This window comes from Alternaria ventricosa (genome assembly GCF_023758065.1).
Source record: "Alternaria ventricosa strain BMP 2768 chromosome Unknown scaffold_8, whole genome shotgun sequence".
NCBI lineage: Eukaryota > Fungi > Ascomycota > Dothideomycetes > Pleosporales > Pleosporaceae > Alternaria > Alternaria ventricosa.
In genome coordinates, this window is record NW_026055688.1 from 153369 (window position 1) to 181309 (window position 27941).

General features: G+C 53.2%; 12 protein-coding genes across 12 annotated transcripts; 9 read left to right on the forward strand and 3 right to left on the reverse strand.

The window, feature by feature from the left end:
• Positions 1 to 2871: 2871 nt before the first annotated feature.
• J4E93_005275 (uncharacterized protein) lies at positions 2872 to 3934 on the forward strand (the record flags this gene model as incomplete). The annotated part of the gene is made up of 5 exons (XM_049343196.1): positions 2872 to 2950; positions 3015 to 3055; positions 3108 to 3368; positions 3533 to 3667; positions 3716 to 3934. 5 exons carry the CDS (start codon positions 2872 to 2874, stop codon positions 3932 to 3934), a joined length of 735 nt encoding a protein of 244 aa, XP_049199289.1.
• A 418-nt stretch (positions 3935 to 4352) lies between these two features.
• On the reverse strand, positions 4353 to 5466 carry J4E93_005276 (uncharacterized protein; the record flags this gene model as incomplete). The annotated part of the gene is made up of 3 exons (XM_049343197.1): positions 4353 to 5151; positions 5221 to 5270; positions 5326 to 5466. 3 exons carry the CDS (start codon positions 5464 to 5466, stop codon positions 4353 to 4355), a joined length of 990 nt encoding a protein of 329 aa, XP_049199290.1.
• A 532-nt stretch (positions 5467 to 5998) lies between these two features.
• On the forward strand, positions 5999 to 7533 carry J4E93_005277 (uncharacterized protein; the record flags this gene model as incomplete). The annotated part of the gene is made up of 3 exons (XM_049343198.1): positions 5999 to 6060; positions 6190 to 6540; positions 6591 to 7533. 3 exons carry the CDS (start codon positions 5999 to 6001, stop codon positions 7531 to 7533), a joined length of 1356 nt encoding a protein of 451 aa, XP_049199291.1.
• A 510-nt stretch (positions 7534 to 8043) lies between these two features.
• On the forward strand, positions 8044 to 9292 carry J4E93_005278 (uncharacterized protein; the record flags this gene model as incomplete). The annotated part of the gene is made up of 4 exons (XM_049343199.1): positions 8044 to 8100; positions 8183 to 8757; positions 8816 to 9062; positions 9125 to 9292. 4 exons carry the CDS (start codon positions 8044 to 8046, stop codon positions 9290 to 9292), a joined length of 1047 nt encoding a protein of 348 aa, XP_049199292.1.
• A 48-nt stretch (positions 9293 to 9340) lies between these two features.
• On the reverse strand, positions 9341 to 10770 carry ALG2 (Alpha-1,3-mannosyltransferase-like protein; the record flags this gene model as incomplete). The annotated part of the gene is made up of 2 exons (XM_049343200.1): positions 9341 to 10548; positions 10602 to 10770. The coding sequence occupies 2 exons, from the start codon at positions 10768 to 10770 to the stop codon at positions 9341 to 9343; spliced, it is 1377 nt and encodes a 458-aa protein (XP_049199293.1).
• Positions 10771 to 11105: 335 nt separating this feature from the next.
• J4E93_005280 (uncharacterized protein) lies at positions 11106 to 15868 on the forward strand (the record flags this gene model as incomplete). The annotated part of the gene is made up of 3 exons (XM_049343201.1): positions 11106 to 11319; positions 11375 to 11495; positions 11545 to 15868. The coding sequence occupies 3 exons, from the start codon at positions 11106 to 11108 to the stop codon at positions 15866 to 15868; spliced, it is 4659 nt and encodes a 1552-aa protein (XP_049199294.1).
• A 662-nt stretch (positions 15869 to 16530) lies between these two features.
• Positions 16531 to 17650, forward strand: J4E93_005281 (uncharacterized protein; the record flags this gene model as incomplete). Its single annotated transcript, XM_049343202.1, has 2 exons — positions 16531 to 16681; positions 16737 to 17650. The coding sequence occupies 2 exons, from the start codon at positions 16531 to 16533 to the stop codon at positions 17648 to 17650; spliced, it is 1065 nt and encodes a 354-aa protein (XP_049199295.1).
• A 789-nt stretch (positions 17651 to 18439) lies between these two features.
• Positions 18440 to 19033, forward strand: J4E93_005282 (uncharacterized protein; the record flags this gene model as incomplete). Its single annotated transcript, XM_049343203.1, has 2 exons — positions 18440 to 18772; positions 18824 to 19033. The coding sequence occupies 2 exons, from the start codon at positions 18440 to 18442 to the stop codon at positions 19031 to 19033; spliced, it is 543 nt and encodes a 180-aa protein (XP_049199296.1).
• A 514-nt stretch (positions 19034 to 19547) lies between these two features.
• On the forward strand, positions 19548 to 20453 carry ALG3_1 (dolichyl-P-Man:Man(5)GlcNAc(2)-PP-dolichol alpha-1,3-mannosyltransferase; the record flags this gene model as incomplete). Its single annotated transcript, XM_049343204.1, has 2 exons — positions 19548 to 19850; positions 19905 to 20453. 2 exons carry the CDS (start codon positions 19548 to 19550, stop codon positions 20451 to 20453), a joined length of 852 nt encoding a protein of 283 aa, XP_049199297.1.
• A 613-nt stretch (positions 20454 to 21066) lies between these two features.
• Positions 21067 to 22572, forward strand: J4E93_005284 (uncharacterized protein; the record flags this gene model as incomplete). Its single annotated transcript, XM_049343205.1, has 2 exons — positions 21067 to 22058; positions 22116 to 22572. The coding sequence occupies 2 exons, from the start codon at positions 21067 to 21069 to the stop codon at positions 22570 to 22572; spliced, it is 1449 nt and encodes a 482-aa protein (XP_049199298.1).
• A 564-nt stretch (positions 22573 to 23136) lies between these two features.
• J4E93_005285 (uncharacterized protein) lies at positions 23137 to 23787 on the forward strand (the record flags this gene model as incomplete). Its single annotated transcript, XM_049343206.1, has 1 exon — positions 23137 to 23787. One exon carries the CDS (start codon positions 23137 to 23139, stop codon positions 23785 to 23787), a length of 651 nt encoding a protein of 216 aa, XP_049199299.1.
• A 636-nt stretch (positions 23788 to 24423) lies between these two features.
• J4E93_005286 (uncharacterized protein) lies at positions 24424 to 26289 on the reverse strand (the record flags this gene model as incomplete). The annotated part of the gene is made up of 2 exons (XM_049343207.1): positions 24424 to 26133; positions 26191 to 26289. The coding sequence occupies 2 exons, from the start codon at positions 26287 to 26289 to the stop codon at positions 24424 to 24426; spliced, it is 1809 nt and encodes a 602-aa protein (XP_049199300.1).
• Between the last annotated feature and the right edge of the window lie 1652 nt (positions 26290 to 27941).

The window sequence follows — 27941 nt, forward strand, 5'->3', positions numbered from 1 at the left end:
GCAATTCTCGACATCACACGCCCCCCAAGTGGGACGGCCAGCCCTCACTTCGCCGCGGTGATAGGTTTCAGTCGAGAGAAAGAGCTCCATCGACCTCCGTCATCACAGTGCTACACGTCCGCCGACGGCCATCAGCGCCTGTGGCTGCGGATCTCCCGGGGTACCCCAGATCACGGCATGCACGTCTTTCTAAACCGTCCTGGTGCAATCCGCCGCCTCGCTTTGACAGGCTGACGCACGCCAACCCGCACTTTCGATATCAACAACTTGCTCCGCGTCGGACCACCTCCGCGGGCGATTGTCGTCGGGGCGGAAGGGACTTGCCTTGCCTTCCCATTGGGACATGAAATTGCCCAGCAAACCGTAATCACTGTCAACACTGCCCTTACTGGACAATCAACGGGCTCTTATCGAGATCGTGTAACCGTGCCCGCGTATGTGCATGTGCGTTGAGGAATCTTGGTGTTGATAACACATTCAGACATCTCAAGATTGTCACTCCCCTGCCGATGTACCGATCATGCTCATGCAGTGCAATTGCTCTTTCTATGCATCTATATCCGATCAGATGCTTCGATATCCAAGGCATTCTCCCGGTTTCCATCAACGTGGTATCATGTCCAACTTCCGCGATACGCGTCGTCCGTCCAGCTGGGAAGCGATCGACATATCTTGGTATCGTCGGAACAACGTGACGCGACGTTCCGAGCCTCCTTCTACTGCTGGTTCACCCGCCGGTATCGGGTGACGATCTTGGAATCCATTCGTATAGATATAGGTGCATAGTGAGGCGATCTAGGAGATCCTGATGCTTTTGATTCCAACGAAGTAATACCGGGCGTTTAGGGCGCGACCAGAGGCCCCGAGCCGAGTGTCGTTATGTCTCAGATGATCCACACCGCCTGTCGTACTGGGTAGCGTCGCCTCGACTCGGATGGCCATCACGAGGCTATCAAGCTACTCCGCCAATTCGAAGAGGTCAATTACACCACCAGCTCCGACACAGGTCGTTTGACCAAACTGCTAGCTGAGTTATGTAGGGACGGAAACCACCGCTCAAGCTCACACCGCCCTGCCGCCGGCACGACTTCGTCTTCGCCTCTATGGAATGTTTGGCTCCAGGCCGCAAGGACGAGCAGGCCAGTGTCAATAGGGAACACTACGAAGTCCCGCAGAGGCTACCACTACATTGTCTATAACAGGCCCGTATCATTGCCCTGTTTTGATTGCTAATACATACAGCCATGTAGCGGTCATATCAAAATACAGGTGAAATACATAAAACCATATCAGTCCAGAAGCATTGACCACGCACTCAATCGTGGCCTCTCAAGTTCAGCGTCTTCTCCTTCAACCCAGCGATAACTTTGTCCGCCCTTTCACATCTAAAAGCCCCGGTAATGCGTATCTTTAACGTGCCTCTCCACAAAGCGACTTTTCCAATTTCCAGACCTTCTGTAGTCACTCTCGCACCCTCTCACGAAACATCTGCTATGTTTTTCGGTGTCGGCATGCCATGCAATATTGTCGCGCCTCAGGCAGACCCTACATTCCTCACAACCAATCGGGAACTCCTGTTGATGACATTCCAGCTTGTAGCCATTGGGAAACCATTGAAGACAGACGGTGCACTGTTCGCGTTCGAGATTCGCCCGGGCTGAAAAGGTGTAAGTGCCCGCGGATGGGTTGACTGAGAACTCTGCCATCGCAATGGCATGGGTGTCGCTTGAGGTCTCAAGGACTTGGACAACGGAATGCGCTAGACCATTCGATTGTGCGCTGGATATGTAGCCATTGTTATGATTCGTATAAGGCATGAGAGCCTGGCTAGAATCATAACGTGCGTGTGGGTAGATGTCGTCGGCAAATTGAGCATGGCGATTACGGGCGCGGGCGCCCATGTGACGATATCCGCTACTGGCGGAATCACTGTTGTAGGCGTACGAAGGTCTAGTAGAACGGTGTCGGGCGCATCGGACTCCAATGCCTCTATGCCAGTCGTCGCACGAACACAGCGGCATGTTGAATCGACTCGAAATTTGGCAGGCTAGATCAGAAAACTCGGATTCCTGAGGACCATAATCTGTTGTTATACAGCCTGCTCCATGACCTTACAGTATACCAGGCTGCATACACGAGTGGTCTTGATGGCGTGCTGGTTCACCGGATGAGACGGACCCAATAGCAGACGGGACGGCAGGAAACAGCCAATGGATGAGAAGAAAGAAACGCATATCGACAGTGAGATAGTAGAGAGAGACGGTCTCTTCACCGGTCCGCTCAATTATGAGATCAGGCAACGTGGCTGCTGATTTTGTAGTCCAGCCTTGTGTGACATAGAGATATGGCTAATGTGTTAGCGGTAGGGAACTTCAAGGACTGTAGACAGCAGCAGCATAGGTGAGTAAGTAATAGAAGCAGACTGTATTGTTTCGAATAGTGGAAAGCGGTTCAAACTGTGATAAGACGATGTCGTTTTCTTTTGTTACGGAATGGGTTGTTTCTCTGGGAGCTTGGAGCGGTGTTGATTCCTGGGACTTCGTACATGCCGTGGTTTTGCCCAATTGCGTTCTTCCCCACATATTTGACGAACAGAAAGTATCGTTGAAGCATGAAGTTGCGGTGCTCTCCTGCCTAGGTAGCGACCTTGGGAGAATGTAGAGGAGGGTGTAGCCACGTGCCCAGGCGACTAGGAGGTGAGTCTGGCGCTAGCGGGGAAGTTCTTGGCGCTTTACGAATTTCAAGACATGGAGCTCTAGCTACGCGACCAACTTTGGCAACTCCGCGCAAGACACTGAACGATACCCCGGCTCGCAGCGAATACCTTAAACCACCTTCTAAACCCAATATACACCACGCAATACCGCCAACATGAGGTTAACAACAGACCTCATCAACAATTCCCTGTCCTTCATCAACTGTCTCACGGAGCGTGAACTCGATCTGCGAGGTGCGTTGAAAAGAGCAGATACTACACTTGAGAGCTGAGTTGATATCAATATCGTATAATCTAGGTCACAAGATTTCCGCGATTGAGAACATGGGAGCAGCGCGAGTAAGTTGCATCATCGCCCCGAACATGGATCGCTATATTGACAAGATGGCAGGACAACGACGCCATAGATCTTACCGACAACGACATCGCACAGCTCGGCAACTTTCCGCTCCAACCTCGTCTCCGAACGCTGTTCCTCGCGCAAAACCGCATCTCCAACATCCAACCCAACCTCTCGTCGAGCATACCGAACCTGCGCACACTGGTCCTTACTAAGAACAGGATCGCAGAGCTGGCCGACCTGGATCCGCTAGCGGGGTTCAAGCATCTGGTATACCTATCATTGATGGGAAACCCCGTCACAAGCAAAGAGGTATGTGCCTGACCTTATTGCGCCATGAACGTTTGAGCCTAATGGTGCAAGCAAACTTGAGCCTGGGGATCGGAAACGGTGCAGGGTGAGCCACTCGTTGCGATTTGACCGGCTCAAGATCGCATGATGGAGGCTATGACGGGCAACATGCTAACATCGAATAGAACTACCGGTATTGGGTCATCTGGCGCTGTCCGACTGTGCGCTTCCTAGACTTCAGCAAGGTGCGGGATGTCGAGCGAAAGAAGGCCAAGGAACTGTTTGGAACTGTCGAGGAGCCTACAGAACTTGCAAACCAGGTTCGTACCACGCGTCGTCGTTATATTCTATCTGACTAAATCTCCCAGATCTCGAGCAACAAGTCCAAGGGCTTCGTCGTCCCCTCGTACGCGAACGGTGCCGACTCAGGCAAAGAGCGCATCTACACCGACGAAGAGAAGAAGCGCATGCGCGCTGCCATCCTCAATGCAAGCAGCTTGGCCGAGATGGCGAGGCTGGAGAAGGACTTTGCGGAAGGTCGGATACCAGCACATATCCTCGAAGGGGGAGACCCCATGGAGACATAGGCGCTGTACTGTTGGGAAACCTTGACGAGGATCAACACGCACGCACGATGATGGGTATCACATGTCACGACTGTGCAAAGCCTTGCCCGTGCAGAAGCAAGAGGGGGCACGCAAGGATAGTAACGCACGTGAGGATTCTGCACGCACAGCATGAGGCTTCGAAGGAACGCGCCAGCGTGCAATGGTTATAGGGAAGGTCTGGTGATGCCGCAACAGTGATCAGAGCACGGCACTGAAGCGCTTGAGCCGGAAGTAGATTGATCTGTAAGAATTGAAACAGACTGCTTTGCGCCAGAAGGCGTTTCCCACCCATGGTATCGTAGTAATATACTCAGAACGCCGTGATGCCGTGTACCATCGTATCTCGAGCCTACGTTACTCTGCCGTCCAGGCGAGACATGTCCTGATGGCTTCTTTGCTACCACCCCCTTCCCCTGCCACCGCGTCCTCCTCTGCCACCACCGCCTTGATGACCCTGCTGGAAACCTCCGCCTTGCTGACCTCCAGGTCCACCGGGGAAGCCACCCATACCCTGGCCTGCCATCTGCATAAAGGACGCAAAGTCCATCTGACTGGGATCCATACCTTGCTGCATCATCTCTTGCATCATCATCTGCATTTGCTGTTCGTTCATGCCTCCAGGCCCCATAGCACCGCCACCGCCACCGCCGCCGCCGCCGCCGCCGCCTCCTCCTCCTCCTCCTCCTGGGCCTGTCGGCGGCGCACCACCCGGCCCCCCATTGCCCTGCGGACCACCGCCCATACCAGGCATACCGGGCATACCAGGCATCGGCGCACCACCCATCATCGCCTGCATTTGTGCCATATCGTTCTTCTGACCCTGCAGCGTGTTGGCCATACTGACTTGTCTCTGACGATACAACTCCCATGTAAACTCGTCGAAACCGTAGTTGAAGTAGTCCGACTGGTCTTCGCCGGGTCGACGCCAGATCTTCTGCTCTTCCGCTAAATCGGCGTCGATGTCTACGCTGAGTATCTCTTTGCCTTGCGGAGGGTAGACGGGGTTCCCGTTGACATCGATGGTCGAGGTGCGCTGCGCGGGGAAGGCGGTGCCCGAGAGGGCTGAGGCGGACAGTTGAGGGACAGTGCCGCCGGTCGTGGGGACGGTCTTTGGTGGTACTTGTTGCGAGGGCGTGGTTGAAGAGGTAGGTGGTGCTTCGATCTTTATGGCTTTTGATTCTTGGGGTGCTTGTGCGCTGGACCGGCGTGTCAGTAGCTGCAGTGATGACAAGAAATCTGAAGCTCGGAGCTCAATAGAAGCTTACGCTGTGGGTTTGGCGGGTGCTGGCGCCTTCTCAATGATGATGTCGATGTCCTACAGCTTCGTTAGAACTGGCGCAAGCTTTTTGTGGGGTTCTTGTGCGGCATACCGAGTCGCTGTCTTCTTCGTCGCCCGATTCTTCGTCCATTGGCTCATCACCGCTGGAGTTGTCCTCTTCTTTCTTTGCCTCGTTGGTCTGCTGCGCGGCTGTCTCGTCGCCATACAGATCGTCGTCGGAATCGTCTGCCATGATGTCGTTCTTTTCGGTCCACCAGCTACAGGGCGCGCCCGCAAAGAGTGAGCCCTCCCAAGGGATTACTGTGTATCCAACTCTTTCTAGTGCCTGCACAATTCCTCGAGCTTGCACAAGCTTCCGTTTCAACTCTTTGCGACCTTTTCGGTTGCCACGATATTCGCGTGTGGAATCTGTGTGCTATACGTCTTTTGCAGTGAGGCAGCCTTTGGTAGTGAACGTGAGCTTCTTTGAGTTGCTGAATGAGGGAATGATTAGCCGAGTAGACTGCACGCGTTCTGGCCTGTGCTGTTGCTGGCGCGCCGCCAAACAGACGCAGGCATTGTCCATCACATACCGACCCATCTTCTGCACTTCTACAAACGCGCATTTCCACTCGCCGTGTTCTTGGACGCTCGCTATAACTTCCTCGAGTTTCTCAGCTCGAGAAAGTGGACCCACGCTGCGACTTTGCACCTGCGCAGCCATCGTGAACGATCGCAAACAGCCGACGAGTTAGACGAAGAATAACGAAGGAGACTGGAACAGAATGGCGGGTTTTGGGCGATCAAATTCGCTGAGTATCAATACTGGCGGTGGTGGTGGTCTCTTGTACGTCTTCCCACAATCTGTACCAAGCGCTCTCTTGGGTAGCAGCCTCTGCTACTACCATTCCGCGTGCACGCGATGCAGCCCACATGGCAATTACGACTGGTCGATGCAGTAGACTGACAATACCAGTGGAAACAATGCGAATCAAGGCCAGCAAGCCAGCCAGCCTCAGAGCAGCGGTGGGCTCTTTGGGTCTGCCCAGCAACCGCAACAAGCACAGTCGGGCTCGCTCTTCGGCGGCCAAGCTCAGCCTCAGACTTCGCAGCCTGCAAGTGGCGGCCTGTTTGGCAACCTGAACAAGCCTGCGACAACGGCGCCTGCGAGCGGAGGGCTCTTCGGCTCATCCACCGCGCAATCAACACAACCCCAGAGCGGAGGCCTCTTCGGCGGCGCATTAGGCGGAACCTCACAAGCCCAACCCCAAAGCACACCCCAATCCGGTGGCCTCTTCGGCGGCGCTCAGTCAAAGCCATCACTGTTGTAAGTGACCATGGCTGCTCGCGGTGACACAAGCTAACTGAAAGTCCTAGCGCCTCGTCCACGCAGCAAACAACAACACCCTCCTTGTTCGGCAACAACGCCTCCACCCAGCAAAATCAAACATCGGCCCCTTCGCTCTTCGGTTCAACTCAACAGCAAGCTCAGCCCCAGCAACAGAATACTTTGTTCGGTGGCAGCATGAACACACAGAACAGGTCGAATACGCTCGGTGGCTCTACTCTGGGAGGAAACCAGATGAGCTCAAGCGCGCAACCCGTTCAGATGACCCTCGACTCGATACGAGGAACCACGCGTTTCAACGACCTGCACCCCGAATTGCAAAACATCATCCAGCAGTTCGATGAGGGCATTCAGCGCAAGGTCAACTTCTGCAGCCAGATCCGCGAGGCCCTCCCTGGCAGTGAGAAAGAGATTGATACCATTGCGCCTGACGTGGCCTACATCGAGACATTCCTTTCCACCGTTGAAGTCGGCCTGGACAACGATTCCGCTAACATTGCGCACCTCAAAAGCCTCGTCAAGAAGGATGCCGACGACGCAACTCTCAGCTTCCGTGCCATTGAGAATCAGCGACTACCGGCGCAGTTCCACTACCGCAACAACGCCAACCTCACAGCGTCAAGCGCAAAGGCCCCTGCGACCAGTGCTCTGGACGATGACGACCCGACGAAGCCTGTCGATCTCATGGGTTACTTCAACCGCCGCACCGATGAGCTTGGCCGTACTCTAGACGTTTACCAGCGCCAGATTCGCGAGATCGAGACCCACCTGCGGACGATGGAGGCCGGCACCGTGGAGAAGGCTCAGCAATTGACCGGCAGTCGAAGCGCACCACGCGATCAGCGTCGTGAGCTGGTGGAAGCGCTCAAGGCCATCGAAGGCGCCATTCTCGACTCGGCGAAGAAGGTGGGACAGGTCAGGGACGAAGTTACGAAGCAGACGTTGGGAAATGTCGGTGCCGCCCTGCTTTAAAGCGCATCATGGAACATTGATTTCTCCTTGGAGTTCGCAGCATTGAAGGATTGGGAAGGTCACTTCGTTTAACATGGCTCAGGCGCAACGATTTCCTGGACGGCATCCTACACATGTACATATTTGGACGAACATGCAAAAGCACTAGATACCCCCAAATTCTGCGTCTTCCTCCCTATGTGATTGTTTATTCCACATCCCGAACCCTCCTGAATGCCTTGGTAGCCCTACACTGTGATTGCTCATATCGTAGTAAGGCGGAATTTCAGCGCGAAGCGCTTGGTCACGACACGCGCCCCACCAAATCGGAACCAGAGGAAGCTATGACGTCTCCACCATCGTCCAGCTGCTTGCTTTCAATGACAGCTATATAGCCGCAACGCATCTTCTGGAAGTTCATATTGTTGTTCTATGTTCTCACGCGCTTTGCGACTCAGGACAATCACAAAGTGTTCTTCAATCTCAATAAGATATACACGGTCATTCTCCACTACTCCAAGTCGCGCAGCCATGGACAAAGCACCCCAACAAGATAGCAAGGATGGGAAGGGATCGATCCTTGACTGGGTAAGTGATATTGAAGTTGTTCGCCAGCTTTGCAGACAGATCCAGTAGATATTGGGGTTTTGCACCAGCATACTGACCATAGAAAAAGGTCAAACCCGGTGACAAGAGCGGCGAGTTCAAGCGCCAAACATCCGTCTTCAGAAACTGGATCCAGAACAAGCCCGATGCCGAATTCCCACCCGAAAAAGGACGCTACCATCTCTACGTCTCCTACGCGTGTCCCTGGGCGCACCGCACACTCATCGTGCGCCACCTAAAGGGCCTCGAGGACATCATCTCCTACAACAGCGTCCACTGGCACATGGCGGAGAAGGGCTGGCGATTCGCTGCTTCCGATGAAAAGGTTTCTGGTAACACCACACCAGATCCGGTTCATGAGGGATACACGCATCTCCGCGACATCTACTTTGAGCAGAACCCAGACTACGAGGGGCGCTTCACGGTGCCGACGCTGTACGACAAGAAGACGAAGAAGATTGTCAGCAATGAGAGTGCGGAGATCATAAGGATGCTGTACACTGAATTTGACGACCTCGTCGAGGAGAAGTACAGGAAGGTGGATTTATTTCCTAAGGACTTCCAGAAGGACATCGAGGCTATGAACGACTGGGTATACAACGATGTCAACAACGGTGTTTATAAGTCGGGATTCGCTACGTAGGTTACCCCAAATCACTCACATGATGTTGAGTATGACGTACTAACGATAACGCAGCACTGAGGAGGCATACACAAAGGCCGTGACGCAGCTTTTCAAGTCTCTGGATCGTTTGGAAGAATCCATGGCCCAGTCTTCCACACCATATCTACTGTCGAGCCCGCACGTAACGGAAGCTGATGTCCGGCTCTTCACCACGATTATCCGCTTTGATCCTGTGTATGTCCAGCACTTCAAGTGCAATATTCGCGATATCAGATCGGGGTATCCGCATCTTCACAAGTGGATGCGTCATCTGTACTGGGTACGTGATCTCTTTTTTCAATGATCATCATGGAACGCTCCTGCTAACACGAATGGAAACAGGATTACCCCGCTTTCAAAGAAACCACAGACTTTGAACACATCAAGAAGCATTACACCAAGAGCCATGGCCAGATCAACAAGTTCCAGATCACGCCTATTGGGCCTTTGCCGGATATCTTCGAGAAGGACGACGAAGTGCCCAGTGTCAAGGCTGCGATCAAGAAGTAGTTTAAGCAGTTGACATATAATGATATTTTGTCTTTAAAGATCACGTATCTACTGTTTCAAAGCTAGCACCATGCTCGCCGCAGCCAAAGCGCCCATCAGGCCTACAGCCAATATGACAGCAGCGAATGGCATGAGCGGCGGACGCATGCTCTTCGACTTCATGTTTTTGATTTCCATCTCTAGTCGTTCAGCCAGCTTCTCTTTCGAGAACTCAGCGATGACTCTTTCCCTACCCCACTTGCCCATCTCTCTGAGCCGTTCTTCGCCCTCGCCATCTTCGAGCGCAATGCGCATAACTTCAGTCCAGTCCTGCACTTTGGTGACGTCTCGCAGCCAACCCGTCTGCCCGCTGATGACTGTCTCGGTTGGCCCGCCCTCGTTGGCTGCCAGGACCGGTGTGCCTACTAGCATTGCTTCTAATGGGACGATGCCGAAGTGCTCATGTAGGGGCGTGTATACGAGGAGGCGCGAGGTAGACAGCAGCGTGGCCTTGAAGGCATTCGGGACGGAATGGAGGAAGAGGACCGAGATGTCGTCGGGGATGGCCTGGGCGGTGATGACAGTCTTAGCAGTCGCGTGCTTCAGCTTGAGTGAGTCTGCGAGTTCACATAGCTCGGTGTATGTAGAGACGTTCTCTGCCACCCTGGGGTCATATCCACCTGCGATTACAAGCCGCGCATCCTCGCGTTCTTTAGGCGACAAGCCCGCGAATGCTCTGATGGCAAGCGCTACATCCTTCTTCTTCTCGAAGCGGTTGATGCTGAGGAGCACCTTCTTGTTCTTCCATAGCGGGGTAACCTCCTCTACAGACCCGCCTGCGTTGATGTCCACACAGGGATATACGACGCCCGGCTCGCGATGTTTCAGGGAGGGGAAAGCCTCGCTAAAGATGCTCTTGGTGAAGTTGCTGTTGACGACAATGGTGTCGCTGCACCCTGTGCTCCAGCTCTCGAGCCAATCGAAGGGTCCGCGGTACAATGTCTTTAGTAGGCCACCCTTCTTCGCAAGTAGTTTGTCGGGGAAGTGGCAGTAGAAGATGACGCGCGGGCGTGGCTGAAGAAATCGCAGGAGCGGGATGCCGGCGCTGAGCTGGTCGACGAAGAACGAGGAAGGCGCGAGGCTGGGGAGCTCTTCGGTAAACAGGGCGATCTGGAGGATCAAGTGCACCTGGCGCAGGATGGCGCAGAGGATGGCGAAGCGGCCGAGGAAGGCGGCAGGGACGATGGTGTTACCGCGCACGCGCACGTCGAGGGTTCCTTTGGATCGCGTCAAGCGGTGCGTGGATCCGAGGTGCTGAGTAGAGGCTTACCATCGCGCGCCTCATCGAAGCAGTGGGCCGGGTCGCAGTGCGATGTGAAGATGGTCACTTTGTGCCCGCGGTTCTGCAGGCCAACCGCGGCATCGATGACCAAGCGCTCTGCCCCGCCGATGCCCAGGTCGGGGTGGAAGAAGACGACGTGCTCTTTCGTGTCCGCCATGCAGGTCGTGTGTTCGCAGAGAGACGACAATTACGTGTTGCCAGGCGCGGCATGGGGTGGGCTGCGGGACACCTTTCCGCTTCGGAACTAGTGCCGAGGCGAGCGCGACAGGCGGAAGATGACCTGGGATGCTGCACCTGACGCGCCCGACGTACATCTCGACACTACCTAGGTGCGTGCTCGGTTTCGTCTGACAAGACACCATCTAGCAGCGAATAAAGCTCCAACAGCTGCGGCGCGAGGTCTGCATCGCCCCTTCCAACATGTTCGTCGCGGCGCCTTGATATAGCTCCATACCTTGGCACCACAACCACGCTCGCACATCACCCATCATCATGGGTCAGGGCTTCTCTCTCACTACGCTTTCGGCTGGCTCGGCCAACATCGACGTGCCCGAGCTGGCTGACCTGCAATATGAAAAATCACTCGGAGCGGCGCGCTTTATGAAAGCCGTGCGCGCCCGCCACAAGGACGGTCTTGTTGTAGCCCGAGTGGTGATGAAGCCTTACGCTCAGTTCGACTTCCAAGAACATGTCAAAAGGCTACTTCGTGAGTTTAACAAAGCTATCATCCTCCCCACGTATGACTGACTGACTGTTACAAGATGAACGTAAAGTGCTCGCTGATGTGCCCAACGCCGTTGCATATCACCGCGTTATCGAGACAGCCGCTTGCGGTTACCTCGTGCGCCAGTATATTCATAGTTCACTCTACGATCGTCTGAGGTAAACCTCATCACTTCACTACCTACGCCAATACGCTAACGTCTTACAGTACACGTCCATTCTTAGAAGAGATTGAAAAGAAATGGCTATCTTTTCAACTCCTCTGCGCTGTGCGAGACTGTCATGCGCGGAACATCTATCATGGTGACATCAAAACCGAAAACGTTCTCGTCACGTCCTGGAATTGGCTGTATCTGGCAGACTTCTCATCGTCATACAAGCCAGCACATCTACCCGAAGACAACCCTGCCGACTTTTCCTTCTATTTCGACCTTTCCGGTCGTCGCACTTGCTACCTTGCACCGGAGAGATTCCTAGCTGCTGGACAGCAACCCGAAGGCGAGGGTGATGTCAACTGGGCCATGGATATCTTCAGTGTCGGCTGTGTCATCGCTGAACTATTCCTTGAAGCCCCCATCTTCTCTCTGAGTCAACTCTTCAAGTACCGACAAGGCGAATACAATCCCGAGCATTCTCATCTCAGTAAGATTCAGGATAGTAGCATACGCGAGTTGATATTACACATGATACAAGTGGATCCTAGTTCTCGGATGACGGCCGAAGACTACCTGACACATTGGAAAGGCAAGGTGTTCCCAACTTACTTTTACGGCTTTCTGCAACAGTACATGTACTCCATTACCGACCCATCATCAGGGCGCAAGCCAGTCACCACCGGATCAGAACACCTTGGCGAGCCCGATGAGCGCATAGACCAGATATATAGCGACCACGACAAAATATCTCACTTGTTGTCCAACGAGGAAGGAAAAGAACTCACCAAACCTGAATTCACCCCTCCCAAACCTCATGCCAAGCTCTTTCCGCTCTTCGTCAACATACCAAATTATCAACACCAAGCCTCTCCAGCGCGGAGTCTGGCTATCGATGACGGTAACTTGGTCTTTCTGACCATCGTCGTATCTTGCCTACGAGGAACAGCTAGATCTTCCGCTCGCGTCCGAGGCCTGGAGTTGCTCCTGGCATTCTCCGAACGGTTAACGGATGAAGCAAAGCTAGACCGTGTGATTCCGTACGTGGCTCAATTGCTAGTCGACAAGTCTGAACAGGTCAAGATTGCTGCGCTGCGCACTTTGACACAGATTCTCGCCATGGTGCAGGTTGTTTCTCCAATCAATGCCTACATCTTCCCGGAGTATGTTTTGCCGCGTCTAGAGGCATACCTCCCTGACTCCCCTACAAACGTTGGTCCCCTTGTTCGAATGCAGTATGCGTTTTGTATCGGTACCCTAGCAACTACTGCAGCTAGGTATCTGGACATGATCCAAGCTCTACGCGCAGAAGGATCGTTGCCCAATGCAGATCCTGAAACCGAAGATGACATGTCTTCATCCGCCCACCGGAACCAGTTCGATTCGGATCGTCGCATCCTCGTAGAGGCCTTTGAGAAACACACGAAAGCCCTCCTTACCGATAGCGATGCCTCTGTCCGTCGAGCCATGCTACGTTCTGTCTCTGACCTGTGTGTCTTTTTTGGAAGCCCGCGAGCCAACGACGTCGTTCTTAGTCATCTTAACACGTACCTGAATGATCCAGATTGGATGCTTAAGTGTGCCTTCTTTGAAGGCATTGTCGGCGTTGCCGTCTTCGTTGGCGGTGCTAGCTTGGAGGGTTACATTTTACCGCTCATGGTTCAGGCCCTAACAGACCCGGAAGAGTTCGTGGTAGAAAAGACCATCAGAGCGCTTTCATCAATGGCAGAGCTTGGCCTATTTCAGCGGTCCAAGACATGGGAACTGGTGGATATACTTGCACGCCTCACAATGCATCCTAACTTGTGGATTCGAGAGGCAGCTGCACAGTTTATCTCAGCTGCTTCCCGATATCTTTCAGTCGCCGATACCCACAGCATTCTGGTCAATCTTATTCGACCTTACCTTAAAGTCATACCCTCCGAGTTCTCTGAAGTACGGATCTTGGAGTCGTTAAAGCCCCCGATGTCACGGTTGCTTTTAGATATGACCTCAAATTGGGCGCTGCAGGCTCAGAAAGGTCAATTCTGGATTGCAGCCAGGCAGCAGCAGACCTTCACCTTTAGGTCATCAGAGGATAGTCTACCCACAATATCTGGGCGCGAACTAGACCAAAAGATACTACAGCGGCTACCAAAGAATGAAGAGGACGACTTATGGTTACGAAAACTACGCAACGCCGGTCTGACAGCAGAAGACGATTTCAAGCTTGTTGCCCTGCGGGAGTTCATTTGGAGAGTGAGCAATCGCCGACGCTCCGATGGTCTCGCCACTCCAACCACCAAGTTCAACAGCGTTGTCGTACTGAATGACCTTGGTATCAAGGCTCAGACAGTGCTCTTTGATGAAGACGTCCGTCAGGTCATGGAACAGACTAGGAAACCCAACGCTCCAGAGGAGCACATTCAACCTCGAACGATCAAGGATGCTCTACTAGATGCATCAACTACGGAGGCTAATGGGCTAGCCGAGCATTTTGAAAGCCAGGCCGGGCGACTGATACGCGAAGAGAGGGGTATCACGATCCCATTGCGATCGAAAATGTCTTCTTCTAACGAGGTACATTCCGGCATAGGCTCACCGCCTTCCGAGGCAGATATGCGGAGAAGGTCATTGCAGATCACGCGACCATCTCTTTCACCATCAAACTCCGTCGGCTCAATAGATTTATCCAGCAGCCTTCGTCATCGCAGCAGCGCGTTGGGACTACTCGGCAAAGGAGAAAACAAAGCCTTGGCTGAGATCGGTACTACGTCCGCCAACGCGTTCGGGAAAGTCGACGGTACTCATGTTCGAGACTCCTCTCGATCGCGACCTCCCAACTCCCCTCTCGCTACAGAACGATACGACCGGAGTCCAATGAGGGTTCGATTCAGGAACGCACATAACTATACAGGTAACGATCCGGCAATTCTCAAACTTTTAGATTCCATGCTCCTGGAGCGTTTTCCCACAGATGAGATCGAGTTTGGCCCTCGCATACAATCTCCGATGAGGCGACAGCCCATCAGGTATAAAGACGCTCATCAGTCGCCAGCCGGCATACCGTGGAGACCGGAAGGCACCTTGGTGGCGAGCTTTGGTGAGCATACCGCTGCAGTAACGCGCATCTTGGTCTCGCCTGACCAAGCCTTCTTCATCAGTGGGTCAGACGACGGGACTGTGAAGATTTGGGATACGTCACGTCTCGAGCGGAACATTACCCGGAGATCACGACAGACTTACAGACTGGGTGAGGATGTCAAGGTCACGAGCTTAGTTTTTGTGGAACAGACTTACTCGTTTGTCGCAACGGGTGATGATGGTAGCGTACATGTGGTCCGCGTAGACTACATCCAGAGCCATGATGGAAGTGCCAAGTTCGGGCGCCCTCGACTTCTTCGCGAATATCAACTCTCTAAGGGGGACTGTGCAGTATGGTCGGAACACTACAATGGAGACAACAGATCGGTCCTCTTGTTAGCTACTGATACCTCAAAGGTCATTGCGCTGGATCTGAGGACAATGGAGCTGCTGTACACTCTCAACAATCCTTTGGACCACGGTACCCCTACGTGCTTCTGCGTTGATAAGAGAGCGCATTGGCTGCTACTAGGAACTTCCCATGGCGTCCTCGATCTCTGGGATCTTCGCTTCAAGCTTCGCCTCAAGGCTTGGGTATTCCACGGTGCATCGCCAATACACCGCCTCCGTCAGGTCTTCCTGCCCAATTTGAAGAAGACTCGATTGTACATCAGCGGTGGCAGCGATCAAGGCGAGGTCACTGTGTGGGACTTTGAGAAGCATATCTGCAAAGAAGTCTATCGTACGGGAACGTGCAAAGACGCTGGAAACAAGAGCACCACCCTCATCGACCTAGACGAGGAGAAAGCCGGCGGTATGCTTGGCCGCTTTTCAACCAGCGTCGAACCGACGGCTAGCTCGACGGCGGACCGCGGCGTTCGTGCACTAGCCATATGTACACAGGCAACGGACGAGAAAGGCGAGTCGAAACACACATTCCTTCTCACAGCAGGGCCCGACTGGAAAGTCCGGTACTGGGACACCAATCGCCCAGAATCATCGACAGTCGTTAGTGGCCTAGAGCCTGATGAAGGTAAACCAGCATATACCGCATCGCAGCCGAGTCCGGATACCATCGTTATTACGGAGAGATTACAGCAGCCGGCCGGTCAGGGAGGCAATGCTAGGGACAGCCGGGCAAGTACCTCAGCAAAGAAACCACCGGCCAAATCGTCAAGGTCAGGCGCCATCGCGTTGCAGCAGCAGTACTTGCTTAAGGGCCATGTGGATCGTATACTGGACGTGGCCTTGATTGAGCAGCCTTACGGCATGGTTATTTCAGCTGACCGATCGGGCGTCATCAACCTGTTTATGTAGAGGCTTCCTTGCCTGAATACAGCAGTGTGAAATTGCACCACTGATTTTGCTGTGATCGTGTTGTGTCCAAAATTGATAGTAGACGTCGCAGTTATGCTATGTATTTCTTGGGTGTGGTGACGCGTTAGCGCACAAGCCTCGGTTCTGCCTCCGCCCCGACCGCATCGCTGATCATTCCCTACCGACACCGGGGAAGTCTTGCAAGATATGCCCCCAACATTGCCTCGCCATGGGTATGCGAAGCGTACTTCGCGATCGCCGTACTCCGATGCATCCTGGTATCTTATCCCGACACGTGCATACCTCCTTCCCAACGCGTCTTAGCCACCTGTGAGGCGTTCCGCGTATCTTTATCGACACCGAATCAGAGCGCGCGCCCAACTCAGGTGAGAATTCGACACGATATCGGAGGTTCCCACGCTCATGGATTCGGTTCCTGTTCCTGCAGCGACTATCATCATGGTGCCCAGGTGAATGCCGGATTTGGTACAGTTTCTGGGTTTGCGGCGTAACCGGGTTTTGGTACCGGTTCGAACGGTTCGGGTGTGGGAGGGTGTATATAAGCTGTGGTTTGTCAATAGTTGATGAGATGGTAGGAAGCTTGTTACGCTGCTTCTACGTCCTTCACAGCCTGCACATCAATTCTATAGTCAATCGTCGACATGCGCTTTTCTTTGAACACCGCCCTTGCGGTAGCACTGGGTCTCGCCTCATCCTCCGATGCGCTCAAGATCCTCATGGGTAATGATGATGGATTTGGTAGTGGGAATTTGAGGGAACTATACAAGTTGCTTGTTGATGCCGGCCATGAGGGTAAAGATTCCCATATACTCTTACATGAAATACGCAATGCTAATCCGTCATCAAGTGCTCGTCGTCGCGCCAGCGCAGCAACAGTCCGGCAAGGGCAGCACCGTCATCTGGGCAGAGTCAGCAAATCTCACGATTGCATCCCAATACGACATTATCCCTGCAGGCGCACCAGCAGTCGGCAGAGATCCAAGTGACGAGAACATCTGGTACTACGACGGAACACCCGCGGCGTGTACCTTTGTGGCGCTCGACTACGTGCTTCCGCGTTACTATCCCGACTGGCATCAGACAGCTGATCTCTTCGTTGCCGGGCCAAACTACGGCACAAACCTCGGTCCCTTCGTGATGGGTCTGAGTGGAACTGTAGGCGCAACTTTCGCTGCTGTATCGCGATCTATCCCCGGGATTGCCACCAGCGCAAGTAACAAGGCGGTGCCTTACTTCAACGTAACAAGCGCCTCGGACCCCGCCGTATTGGCTGCCAAGGTCTCCTTCGAGGTAGTGAACGAGTTCACCAAGAACACACCAGAAGGACAGAAAGTGCTACCTTTGGGCTACGGTGTCAATGTCAACATTCCAGATCTTGTCAACAGCACCATGCCCCCAGTGGTCAAGACGAGGCTCACAGGCGAGGCCAACACAGACGTAGCAGTCTATAACGAGACAAGCGGCCTCTTCACGTGGGACAACGTCGACCCCTTGGCTGCTGGAATCAATGCCGCGTACAATGGCGATACAAGCCTGCCGGGCGAGACTTGGGTCGTGGCTGGCGGCGGTGTTAGTGTGAGCGTGTTTACCATGGACTTTTCAGCGCCGAGCATTGAATACACAGAGGCGGTTTATGGTAAGGCTGAAAGCCTGTTCAGTGCTGGTTCAAGTGTAAATGCGACGGGCTACAGCAAGAGAATGATCGAGGAGCGTATGCGCAAGAGGGGAGCCATGCTCAGCGGACGTGACGGCGGAGCATGAAGCTCGCGTTCCTCTGACCTGTTGTTAAGTAATCAATAAATCACTCTGATGGCGGAAGCCATGGAGCTGGGAGCAACGCCCCACACCAACCGTTCCTGCCTCAAACACGGACCATACTCAAACACCAAGATAAGTAATCATCGCTTCTCTGCGCGCCGTTCTTTTGCTGTCAAACCGCGGACGCCAAACTCCCTCTGGCAATGTGACAGGTACTGTACATGCTAAGCTTTTGCCAAGCTCATGCGCGGCGGTGCCTCAGTCGCAGGTTCTGACGTCCAACGGGTTTCACAGCCTCGCCGTTCAGGAACGACATTTCGCGCAGGCCCTGCAGGGTTGCGCGCTCCATCGTTTGGCGACGCGCAACGTTTGTAACTCCAGGCCGAATTCTCCTACTCGTGGGAAGATTCCACCAGGCGCTGAGTCGATGTGTTTTGGTCGTCGGCGCATAGAGCCCCACGCCCGAGATCGTGTTCGAGATGGGCGCCTGGAGAGGCGCTCAGGCGGAACAGCTCGGCATGAACGAAACCTCAGGATCGGAGATGCTGCTTTGGGTGTGTCTGGCCTACGGCTGCGCTTCGTCGAGCCACTTGTATAAGAACGCATTGGAAACCCGCGTTCTTAAGTTTCCTACTATCATCAAGCGTTTTCGATCATCTTCGAGTACTTTAAACATATCCAGCTTGACGCTGTAGATTCCTTTCTCATACCCTCTTTTACTACCGTAACAGCTGCGCTGTACCTACCATCACTTTTACTCTTTCTCGAATAATCCATACATACATATCCACCATGTACTTCCAATCTTTCGCCATCCTTTCGCTCGCTGCGTTCTCTGTCGCCGCACCTACCTCCAACAAGCGCGCAGTGGTTGCCCGCCAGGCCGGCCCAGTCCTCGCCGACACGACTTACAACGACATCTCGATCGCTGGCGGCCAGGCTGGAAACGCGCAGGCAGAAGCTATGGCAGCCTTCTCAGCACTCGACTTGCAGAACCCAGGAAACATCGACCCGGCGGACCTTACCTTCCTCAATGAAGTCAACCAAGTCGCCAACGATGCGGAGAAGGAGGCCTTTAACCCAGCGGTGGAGGCTGCTACTGGCGATGAGGCCGATCAGATCCAGGTATGTGTTCTTGTTCCTAGTGACTGAGTAGCGAGACTAACACATAGCTAGAACGGAAAGATCAAGAACAAGGTTCTGAAGCTTATGGCTACTGTTATCAAGCTTCAGGCTCAGCAAGCTCAGGGAGATGACACGGTTGCTGACAAGCTTGCGGAGGAAATGACCAAGCTTCAAAACAACATCGATCAGGATACTGCGGCTGCTGGTCAGGTCTCTATTGCTGAGCCGTTCGATGCTACTATTTCTGGCGGAGGCAACTAAAGTGGAAGAGGGAATTTTGTTGTTGGGCTGTCAATACCTGGAACACTTACATCCAGCCTATGAAACATTCTTCTCCTCCGCGCGAGCAAACCTAGGTAGTTAAGTACTTTGTGATAAACAATTGTAACTACAAAAATTACATACCTTCACAACACTTATGTTCAGTCGCCATTCCTTTAACGTGTTTTTATCCGTCTCTCATATCTTCTAACGTTTGATTGTAATATTTTCAAATGTCCCTACACACGGCGATGAATAGTTCATTGATGGCGTGAGTTCTTGAGCAGGGCTTGGCGAGCAACACCTGATGGCCGGGACTTGAAGAAGTGCCGAACGTGGAGCCTCGGAACGGCGTCGGCTTCGCGTCATCGCATGTTCGTCGACGTTAAATACTCTGGCCTGGACAACGGCGCACTACACCTTATACCCATTAATGTTCGCGTAACATTTATTCTTCGTCTCGTGATCTTTGCGCATTATCTTTTGTCTGTGTGTCATTGGCCGTCTGCACACCATGTCGAAGCTGTCACCGACGCTCAAGTCCCTCATCAACGCCGCGCACTCGCGCCCAGGCCCCGTGCCAGCACCACCGAGAATCCAGGCTGTATACAAACGGATAGAAGAAGAGGCCACAGAGCGGAAACTCGGGCGACCGTCATGGCTGGGCATTTCCACGGCCGCGACCATGACGATGAACTCACCAGAGTCCATGGTCGCCTTATACAACAGCTCGACTGCATCCAGACCTGAGAGTGAAGGCGTTGCGACAGCGGAATTCATGCGCGAGATTGGGCTCAAGTGCATAGGCTTCAATGGCGTGAGTAGCCAGCCTTACAAGATGAACAGCGATGTGTACTAAGACAGCGTACAGATCCCACGCACAATCAACATGCTCAACGCCTTCCGCGCCGAACTGCCTTCATCGATCGCTTCCAAGCTAAACACAAAACCAACGCGCTTTCCCGATCCCTCCAACGTTGAGCATATCAATCAACGCGGTCGCGCTCTCTGGAATGCCATCTACCGCCCATTAGAAACCAAACTCGAACACAAACTCGGCGAGGCACACCCCGATCTGCCCGTCTTCATCATCAACAGCGAATACGGCGGTCTGTTTACCGACCCTCCCCGCAAGGAAGGAGCTACCGTGGGCCGTATAACAACCAGCTTGATCGCCATCACATGTCTAAGGGCACAACAAGGAGTTGGACCACAGGTGCTCAGCCATGTCTTTGGGCTGAGGAAGGCTTGGGAAGATGACACTTGGAAACAAGAGCCCGAAGCGGGAGAAGAGGAGGGAATTAAGTGGCTAGTTAGTGATGAAGGATGCACATGGGTGCTGGAGAAGGTCGATGAGCTTGTTGAAGCTCTCGGCGGGGGACAGGGAAGCACATTTGCGCCCGTCAAATCCAAGTTATAGAAATATGTTAAGTACATTCAGAGATGACGGGATATATTGCGGACATGGCCTGGGAGATCAAGCCGTCCTTGTTTTGTTCGCGTATCAACGAACGAAAGGTCTCAATACATCCCACACGCTGCCACATTCAAATATCCGTCGCCCGTCCGCGCGACCCGTTCGTTCGATCGATAATACCGAATTCCTGGTAGAAGTCGACCGGCTAATATCTCCATGCTTTCATAGTTCAGCCGATCCGCGCTTATCTCCAAGTCCTTCCCCGCTAACCATCCCGCAAAGCTTGAATTCAGCCCCACCTTCTCCGACATGTTGGTCTAGCGCATCGTCTCATTCGAAGGCTTACGTCCGGGACCCGAGGGTTTCTCACGTCACTCCGCAATATTGACGGGCTGGAGACTGCGATGTCCCTAGTGAGTTTACCCTAGCTCACGCCGGCTGGGTAAATGAGAGGTGTGTCATGATCATTGCGTCGTCATCAATGGGAATGTATCTGTGATTGTCTTGTTCTGTGTTAGAAGCTTAAATTTGGCCGATGAGGTAGGATGTATAAGAGGAGCTGCTTGAAGGGCTTGAATCAGGCGTTTATTGGCTTATCCATTGGAAGATAGCGACGATGGCGACGACATTCCTACTACCACTGCTCTATGCCGGTGGAGCTTGTGCTCAGTATGTCCCCGTGCCGTGGGCATACACACAAAATGAGCCTCCAGTCAAGGTTACCGTTGACGCTACGGTTCGACATCAGACGATGATCGGAGGTGGCTGCTCAGGAGCCTTTGGTGTCGCTTGCGATCAAACCGGATCTCGAGGCCTCTCGGCTTCAAACCAACAGCTCGTCAGCGACTACTTATTCAACGAGAACCTTGGAGGTCTTTCTGTTTTGCGCAACCGCGTTGGCTCGAGCCCTACAGACGGCATTCTTGGCAGCTGTCCTACAAGTCCATCAGCACCGGCCAACTACTCAGGCTTGGGAGCGAACGATTCCACCGCCGACAGCTGCCAGCTCAAGCTCACCCAACAAGCTTTGACAGCCAACCCGGATCTGTTCATCTATGCAGACGCTTGGTCTGCTCCCGGTTGCTTCAAGACCGATGCCACGGACATCAACGGCGGACTGATCTGCGGCGTGCGCGGAACCAACTGCACCCACGACTGGCGACAAGCATATGCGGACTACCTCGTGGAGTACGTCAGATTGTATGAAGAGAAGGGTATCAACGTCAACTTGATCGGTGCTTACAACGAGCCTGACTTCAATCCCGTTACCTACGCTAGCATGGACTCGGATGGATACCAGGCTGCCGACTTCCTCAAGGTTCTCTATCCTACCGTCAAGAAGTACCGCGAAGACTTGCAGGTATCCTGCTGTGACGCTACGGGTGCTCGTCAAGAACGCAACCTTCTCTATGAACTGGATCAAGCTGGTGGTGGCAAAATGTATGATGTCGCAACGTGGCACAACTATCAAAGCATGCCTGAGCGACCTTTCAATACCCATGGCCAACCAAACATGGAGACCGAGTGGTCAGACGGTAGCGGTCCGTTCAATACTACCTGGGACACGACAGGCCAGCTGGCGGAGGGTCTACAATGGGCCATCTACATGTAAGTCATATATCCAAAGCATTCCCTCTCAATACACCCAACTAACTCCGCAAAAAGGCACCAAGCCTTCATATACAGCGACACATCCGGCTACCTCCACTGGTGGTGCGCACAAGACAACCCCGGAAACACCACCGGCAGCGACGCAATCCTCGTCCGTCTTCGAGGCAACACCTTCGAAGTATCCCGCCGTCTCTGGGCCTTCGCCGGCTACTTCCGCTTCGCACGTCCTGGATCCGTTCGTATCGATGCTATCAGTCCTGCTGAGAATCTCAAGGTTACGGCGTTTGAGAACACGAATGGCACGCTGGCTATTCCTGTTATCAATGAGGCGCACTTTGAGAGACAGGTTGAGGTTAGTGTTAAGGGCTCTAATTTCACGATGGGTGTTGCGAATGCGTATTTGGCGGATAATGAACATAATAATACGATGGTTGGGACGTATGGGGTTAATGGATCAGTGTTTGTAGCTTCTGTACCGCCGAGGAGTATGACTACTTTCTTCTTGGAGTAGGATACGATCCCAGATGGCTCAATCTCAGCCTAGTCCGATAATACTGGCCATGGCTTACAGAATTACTAGAAGATCATTTGCCTGATATTGTGCTGTAGTAACTGTCTAGATAGCAGTGAACACGTCGTTGAATCGAACTCTTATTAAGTGTGCCCCAAAAGAGAACTTGAATGGCGTGTGCGTAGGTTCATCCACGTCCGCCTTGTGAGCGAGAATGGTGAATATATCCCACCCGTCCCATGTGAGTACAAAGTGGTCCAAGGGCGATCATAAATTCGAATGCGAGAGTGATGCGAGACGGCTATTCGTTTGCCGTACTCCACAAACACTATAGATGCCTGTCAGCGCACCTTTCACCACTCACTGCGGTACTTCACCGCCGCTAGGCCCTATCCGTGTATTTGCGACAAATTGCTTGCTCGAGCCATCGCTAATCGGGCGCAAACGCAAAGCTCCGTCAACTTTTCGTTGCTTAGTTGGACTGTCTTCTGTCTTGTTCTACGCGTAGATCAACTCTGACGTCCCGCGCAGCAGCAAGGAACTACACCATACACAAAAGCTACGATGGGCGACTGTCAGAACACCACTAGCGCATGCACTGGAAATCCTCCTCCAACGACGACAACCCCAGACTTGCCTCCGCAACCTGCCGCAGAAACCGCGAAAATCTCGAGCCAAGGAACTGCTCCGATCATTGTGCCTATGGGCTTTGCAGCGCAGCTCCGAGCCGTACAGGAAGCGCAGCAGGAACAAGCAGAGCGAATCGCCAAATTGGAGCAAGAGAACGCAGATCTCAAGGACTTCGAGAAGAAGATTATCGATCTCGCTGCCCGCGTTCAAGCATTAGAGGAGCGCGAAGCCTATCGTGCCTCGAGACGCACAGAAGCAGTCAGTCAACTCAGCAATATGCGTACCCTGCATCAAGAAGCCGACAATGGGTTCCAGCAACGTACAGCGGACATGCAACCGGATGACCTCGAAGGAATGTTGGGCGCGTATGGCATCATGTTGACCACTGCAATGAACAATCACCAACGCATGCTTGGCCAGATGCGTGCGAATGGCCAGTTCCCAGCGTACACAACGCCAGTTCCGCAGACTCGACAAGTGCTTGCACCGGTGCAGATGCTCCGTGCTTATCCGCCGGCGTACTCAGAGCATGGGTTCTGCCGTGCGCATAACATACCTTACTGCTGCCGTGTTTGCGGTAAGTAAGCCAGTGGTCTCGTTGCGTCGCCGTTGGAGTCTATTCCTGAAACCATCAGGCATTCGACACATCGGTACCGGAGTTTCACACATCTACCTAAACCCGGATTTAAGGAGCCACTCTTCTTGAGAATGAATTAAGATTACGATCCCAGCTGACGAGGGAAATGGGAAGCTTGGCGTTGGCGGAGTTTGCTTTAGTCCATTTGACTTGTGGTGAGGTCCAACGATCGTTGGATTCTCAGACTTAATTTTGAACGACCGAGGATACCGACCGGGGCATTCATACAACCTCGCGTTTCCGACCGTTTGATGTTTTGGCAAATAAATGCTGCGATGAGGGAACCAGCGAGGTACTTGGTATGAGGGAAGGTACACCGTTTCTGCATACTTGTTTAGCTATGGCTTTGTTCCACGTGATTGAAGCGAACCATGCAATTGATCGAACTACCAGACATTGTATTTTAGTAGCTTTGCATTTGCGTACATGGAACGATCACGCACAAAAGACTACGGCTGCATGATGAGGGGGAAACAACGATGAAGCTTGATAGCATGATGACGACACGCGACGCGTTCAACTATTCCTAATTGGGATGGGCCTCGGCTTCCCAACCTCCGCAACGCGACACTGAGTCCGTTTCCTCAACGGTACTTCGTCGCCATCATCTCTGCAGCTCTCTCCGCGATGCCATAGATGGCTGTCTGGATATGCGCTGAGATGATCATCGGGATGACGCTCGCGTCCACCACCCTGAGATTATCTACGCCGTAAACCCTCAGTTGGGGGTCGACCACACCACCGTCCTCCTTCGGCAACATCGCGCAGGTTCCTAGTGGGTGGTAGAAAGTGAAGACGTTGTTCCTGATATACGTCTCCCACTCTGCGTCTGTTTCGGTGCTCATGCCAGGATCGAACTCGGATACCCAGACATCTTTAAAAGGCGCGGTCATGGCCATCTTTCTTGTGTACTTGGCGGCCTGAATTAAAGCCTCTAGATCGTACGGCGTACCAAGATACCTCGGATCAATGAGGGGCTTGTTGACTGGATCGGATCCGTTGATGTGGACTGATCCCCTAGCGAGCGGGTGCTGTACACCAGCCAGCAGCGTTGCATACTGCTTACCGTAGCCAGCTGTGCCATTCTTTGGGTAGCCGGTTGTTCCTATGTAGCCGTCACTGAAGACAACCTCCAAATCTGGTGCTTCGGAGTCCGGACCAGTGAGTAGTTCAAGCTTCTTTCGGTCGACAGGATTCGACTTGTTCGCGGATTGCGTTGCCAGCTGGATGAGCTCGCTGTCGTCACCAAGAGCCTGCTTCCACTTCACGAAGCCGTAGCAGCTTCCGGCGTACTGGTACAGCGAGGTACGGCCGCGCTTCCACAGATCCAATTCACTCGCCGCCAACGTCGTGTTATACTTTAGGATATCCACTCCGAGAATTTCGGGCTTAAGCTCATACGTCGTTTGGATGCGGAGATGGTCCTGTAGGTTCTCTCCAACGCCGGGAAGATCAACGATGTGCTCGACACCAGCGTTTTCCAACACGGTCTTCTGGCCTATCCCAGAAAGCTCCAAAATCTTTGGAGAAAGCAGGCTCCCGGCGGAAACAACTACCTCGCTCCTGGCTTGAATCAATGTGCCGTCCATAAGCATGACGCCAGTCGCCTTCGACCCATCCTCGTTGAGTTGTATCTTTTGGACGGTAGTGTTGAACATGAACACTAGGTTGTCGCCAGCTTCTGGAAGATAGTCCACGGAGTAGGAGCGCGTGTGATTGGATACGCGATAGGTAGCCGGTTGATACATGACGCCAAGATTTGTTCCGTTCAACGATTCGAGGTTCTCTTGCACGCCAAGATTGCTCAACGTTGGAATACAAGCCTGGAGTTGGGGCGGCGGATTCTCAGTCAGAGCGACTTGGATCGGGCCTCCATATCCAACACCATCGACGCCGTACTGTGGGGAGCCATTCTGGCGTTGGAAGTTTTCCGCTTTCAGCATGCTCGGATACATGTTTTGCCAGTTCCAACCTGGGTTCCCGAGCTCTTCCCAGGCATCGTATTCCTTAACAGTAGCACGGTTCCAAACAAGCAGGTTCAGGGCTGAAGTACCACCGAGGACCTTGCCACGGTTATGGCCTATAGTCCGATTGTTTGCTTCAGCTTGTGGCACAGTTGGAAGACTCCAATCGTACGAGGAACCAAAGGTCGAACCTCTCAGTCCAGGGATATAGATCCGTTGCTCGTCTCGTCCATCCGGTCCAGCTTCGATGACTAGAATAGAATGGCTTGGAAGAGCATCGCTGAGTCTCGTGGCAAGTGCAAGGCCGGCTGTTCCGCCTCCGATGATGACCTAGACAAAAGGTCAGCTCCGTTATAAGTTCAATATTGCGGCCTGGAAAATACATACGAAGTCGAAGCTGCCATCAGATACCTGACATGTCTTCGCACTCGCTGCAGGTACGAGACCCAACACGACCGCGGAGAACAGAGCTGAGATGAGCCACATCGGTGCTCAGGGTCTTGTATATAAAATAAGTCGATACGATGGTACTCCTGCGTAGTGGACGCCTCCGACGGGAATCCTGTAAGAACAAAGGAAGCGGGAGGCCTGGTGCATAAGATTCGGAAATACTGCGCGACTGTCTAAAGCAAGCCTGCGTTGCCTACTGTCCAGTCAGGCCCACTTTTGTCCATAATTGGCCTGCAAAGACGGCCCAGTATGCGCTTTACAGGCACGGCAATTGTGCTCAGATTGATCCTTCGGAGAACCGCTGCCGTGTCACGGAGATAGTCCACACAAGCTGTCGAAATTGTAAGGCGTCTTATCCAGCCAGGGAAGGATTATCTGACGAGTTCTTTTTGGCCCTTTCAATTGGTCAACGCCTCGTATGGATACAGCCGATATGCATGCGCCTGCATATCGCTCGCATGGATACGAATCCTTCCCTGCGCCAAGGCGGGAAAACCGTTTGGTTCGATCGCCGGTATCCTCTCCATACCAGATACCTTGCATGCCCAAATCAGCAGCGTTGCCGGGCTCGCCTCGCGAGCGCGATTGCTACACTCCCCGTGTTTGTAGCCATGTCTTCCCATTGCCTACGCCACCTACTGATTGACATCAAAACACCATAACACCGCCATTGCCATGTGTCGGTATGGTCATGCTGAGCCGTCACGCAACAGTACATCGAGATCCGTAAGCTCTCAAGCACAGGTAAACCGCCGGCATTGCGGCTATGGACGGTACGAAGCGAGCCAACAAGGACGAGTCTTCCCAGTCGACCCCTGCAGCTGAGCGATTCTTTGGCCGCGCGGTGCGTACCCAGCGTTGACCTAGTCCCTTGGAAGCGAAGTTATTCGCCATACGAGGTTTCGCAATAGATCGGGGCGTAACTTTGGTGCAAAGTCTAAGCTCGTACTTTATTGGTAATTTTTGCGGAAAGCACCGTGGATTATGCGTCTAAAGTTGCTGTCCAGAAGGATTCTATGCTGGTCTGGTCGTGCCACAAATAAGTTACAAGTATCCCTATGAAAGTGACTACCCTGAATTCACTCGTTACTCGAAACTCAAGGCCCATTCCCGATGATCGCAGACAGAGGCCCGGCGTTGATCACCGTCTCGGTGCTATTTACAACAATTGCCTTCTTCACCACCGTTCTACGGCTCTGGGTTCGCAGGAAACGCCGAGCCCTCGGCTGGGATGACCGTACCATCGCAGTCGCGATGATGCTCACGGTCATCGAGGCCGCAATTACCATCAAGGCAGTCACGAGAGGCAAGGGAAGACCCAGTGCGTCACTTTCCAAAAGCGACAAGGAATTCATCAACATGTACAGCTGGTACGCCCAGCTTGTTCTCTTTGCTGCTATGGCTTCGGTCAAGATCTCGGTCTGCCTGCTCATGACTCGAATCAAACACTCCAGCCAGATGAAATGGCTTGCTGGCTTCGTCATCGCCGTTCTAGCTATTGCTGCCCTTGAGGTCATCATCGTTCTGTTGGCCCAATGCCAGCCTATTAGCCTTTACTGGCGTTCGGGACCAGGCACGTGCTGGCCTACGGAAGTACGAATCTACTCAATTTATGCACAAGCTGGTAAGACATGTGGCGGCCGTCTTGCGACCCAAAAGCTCACTCGACATCTAGGCATATCGATCGT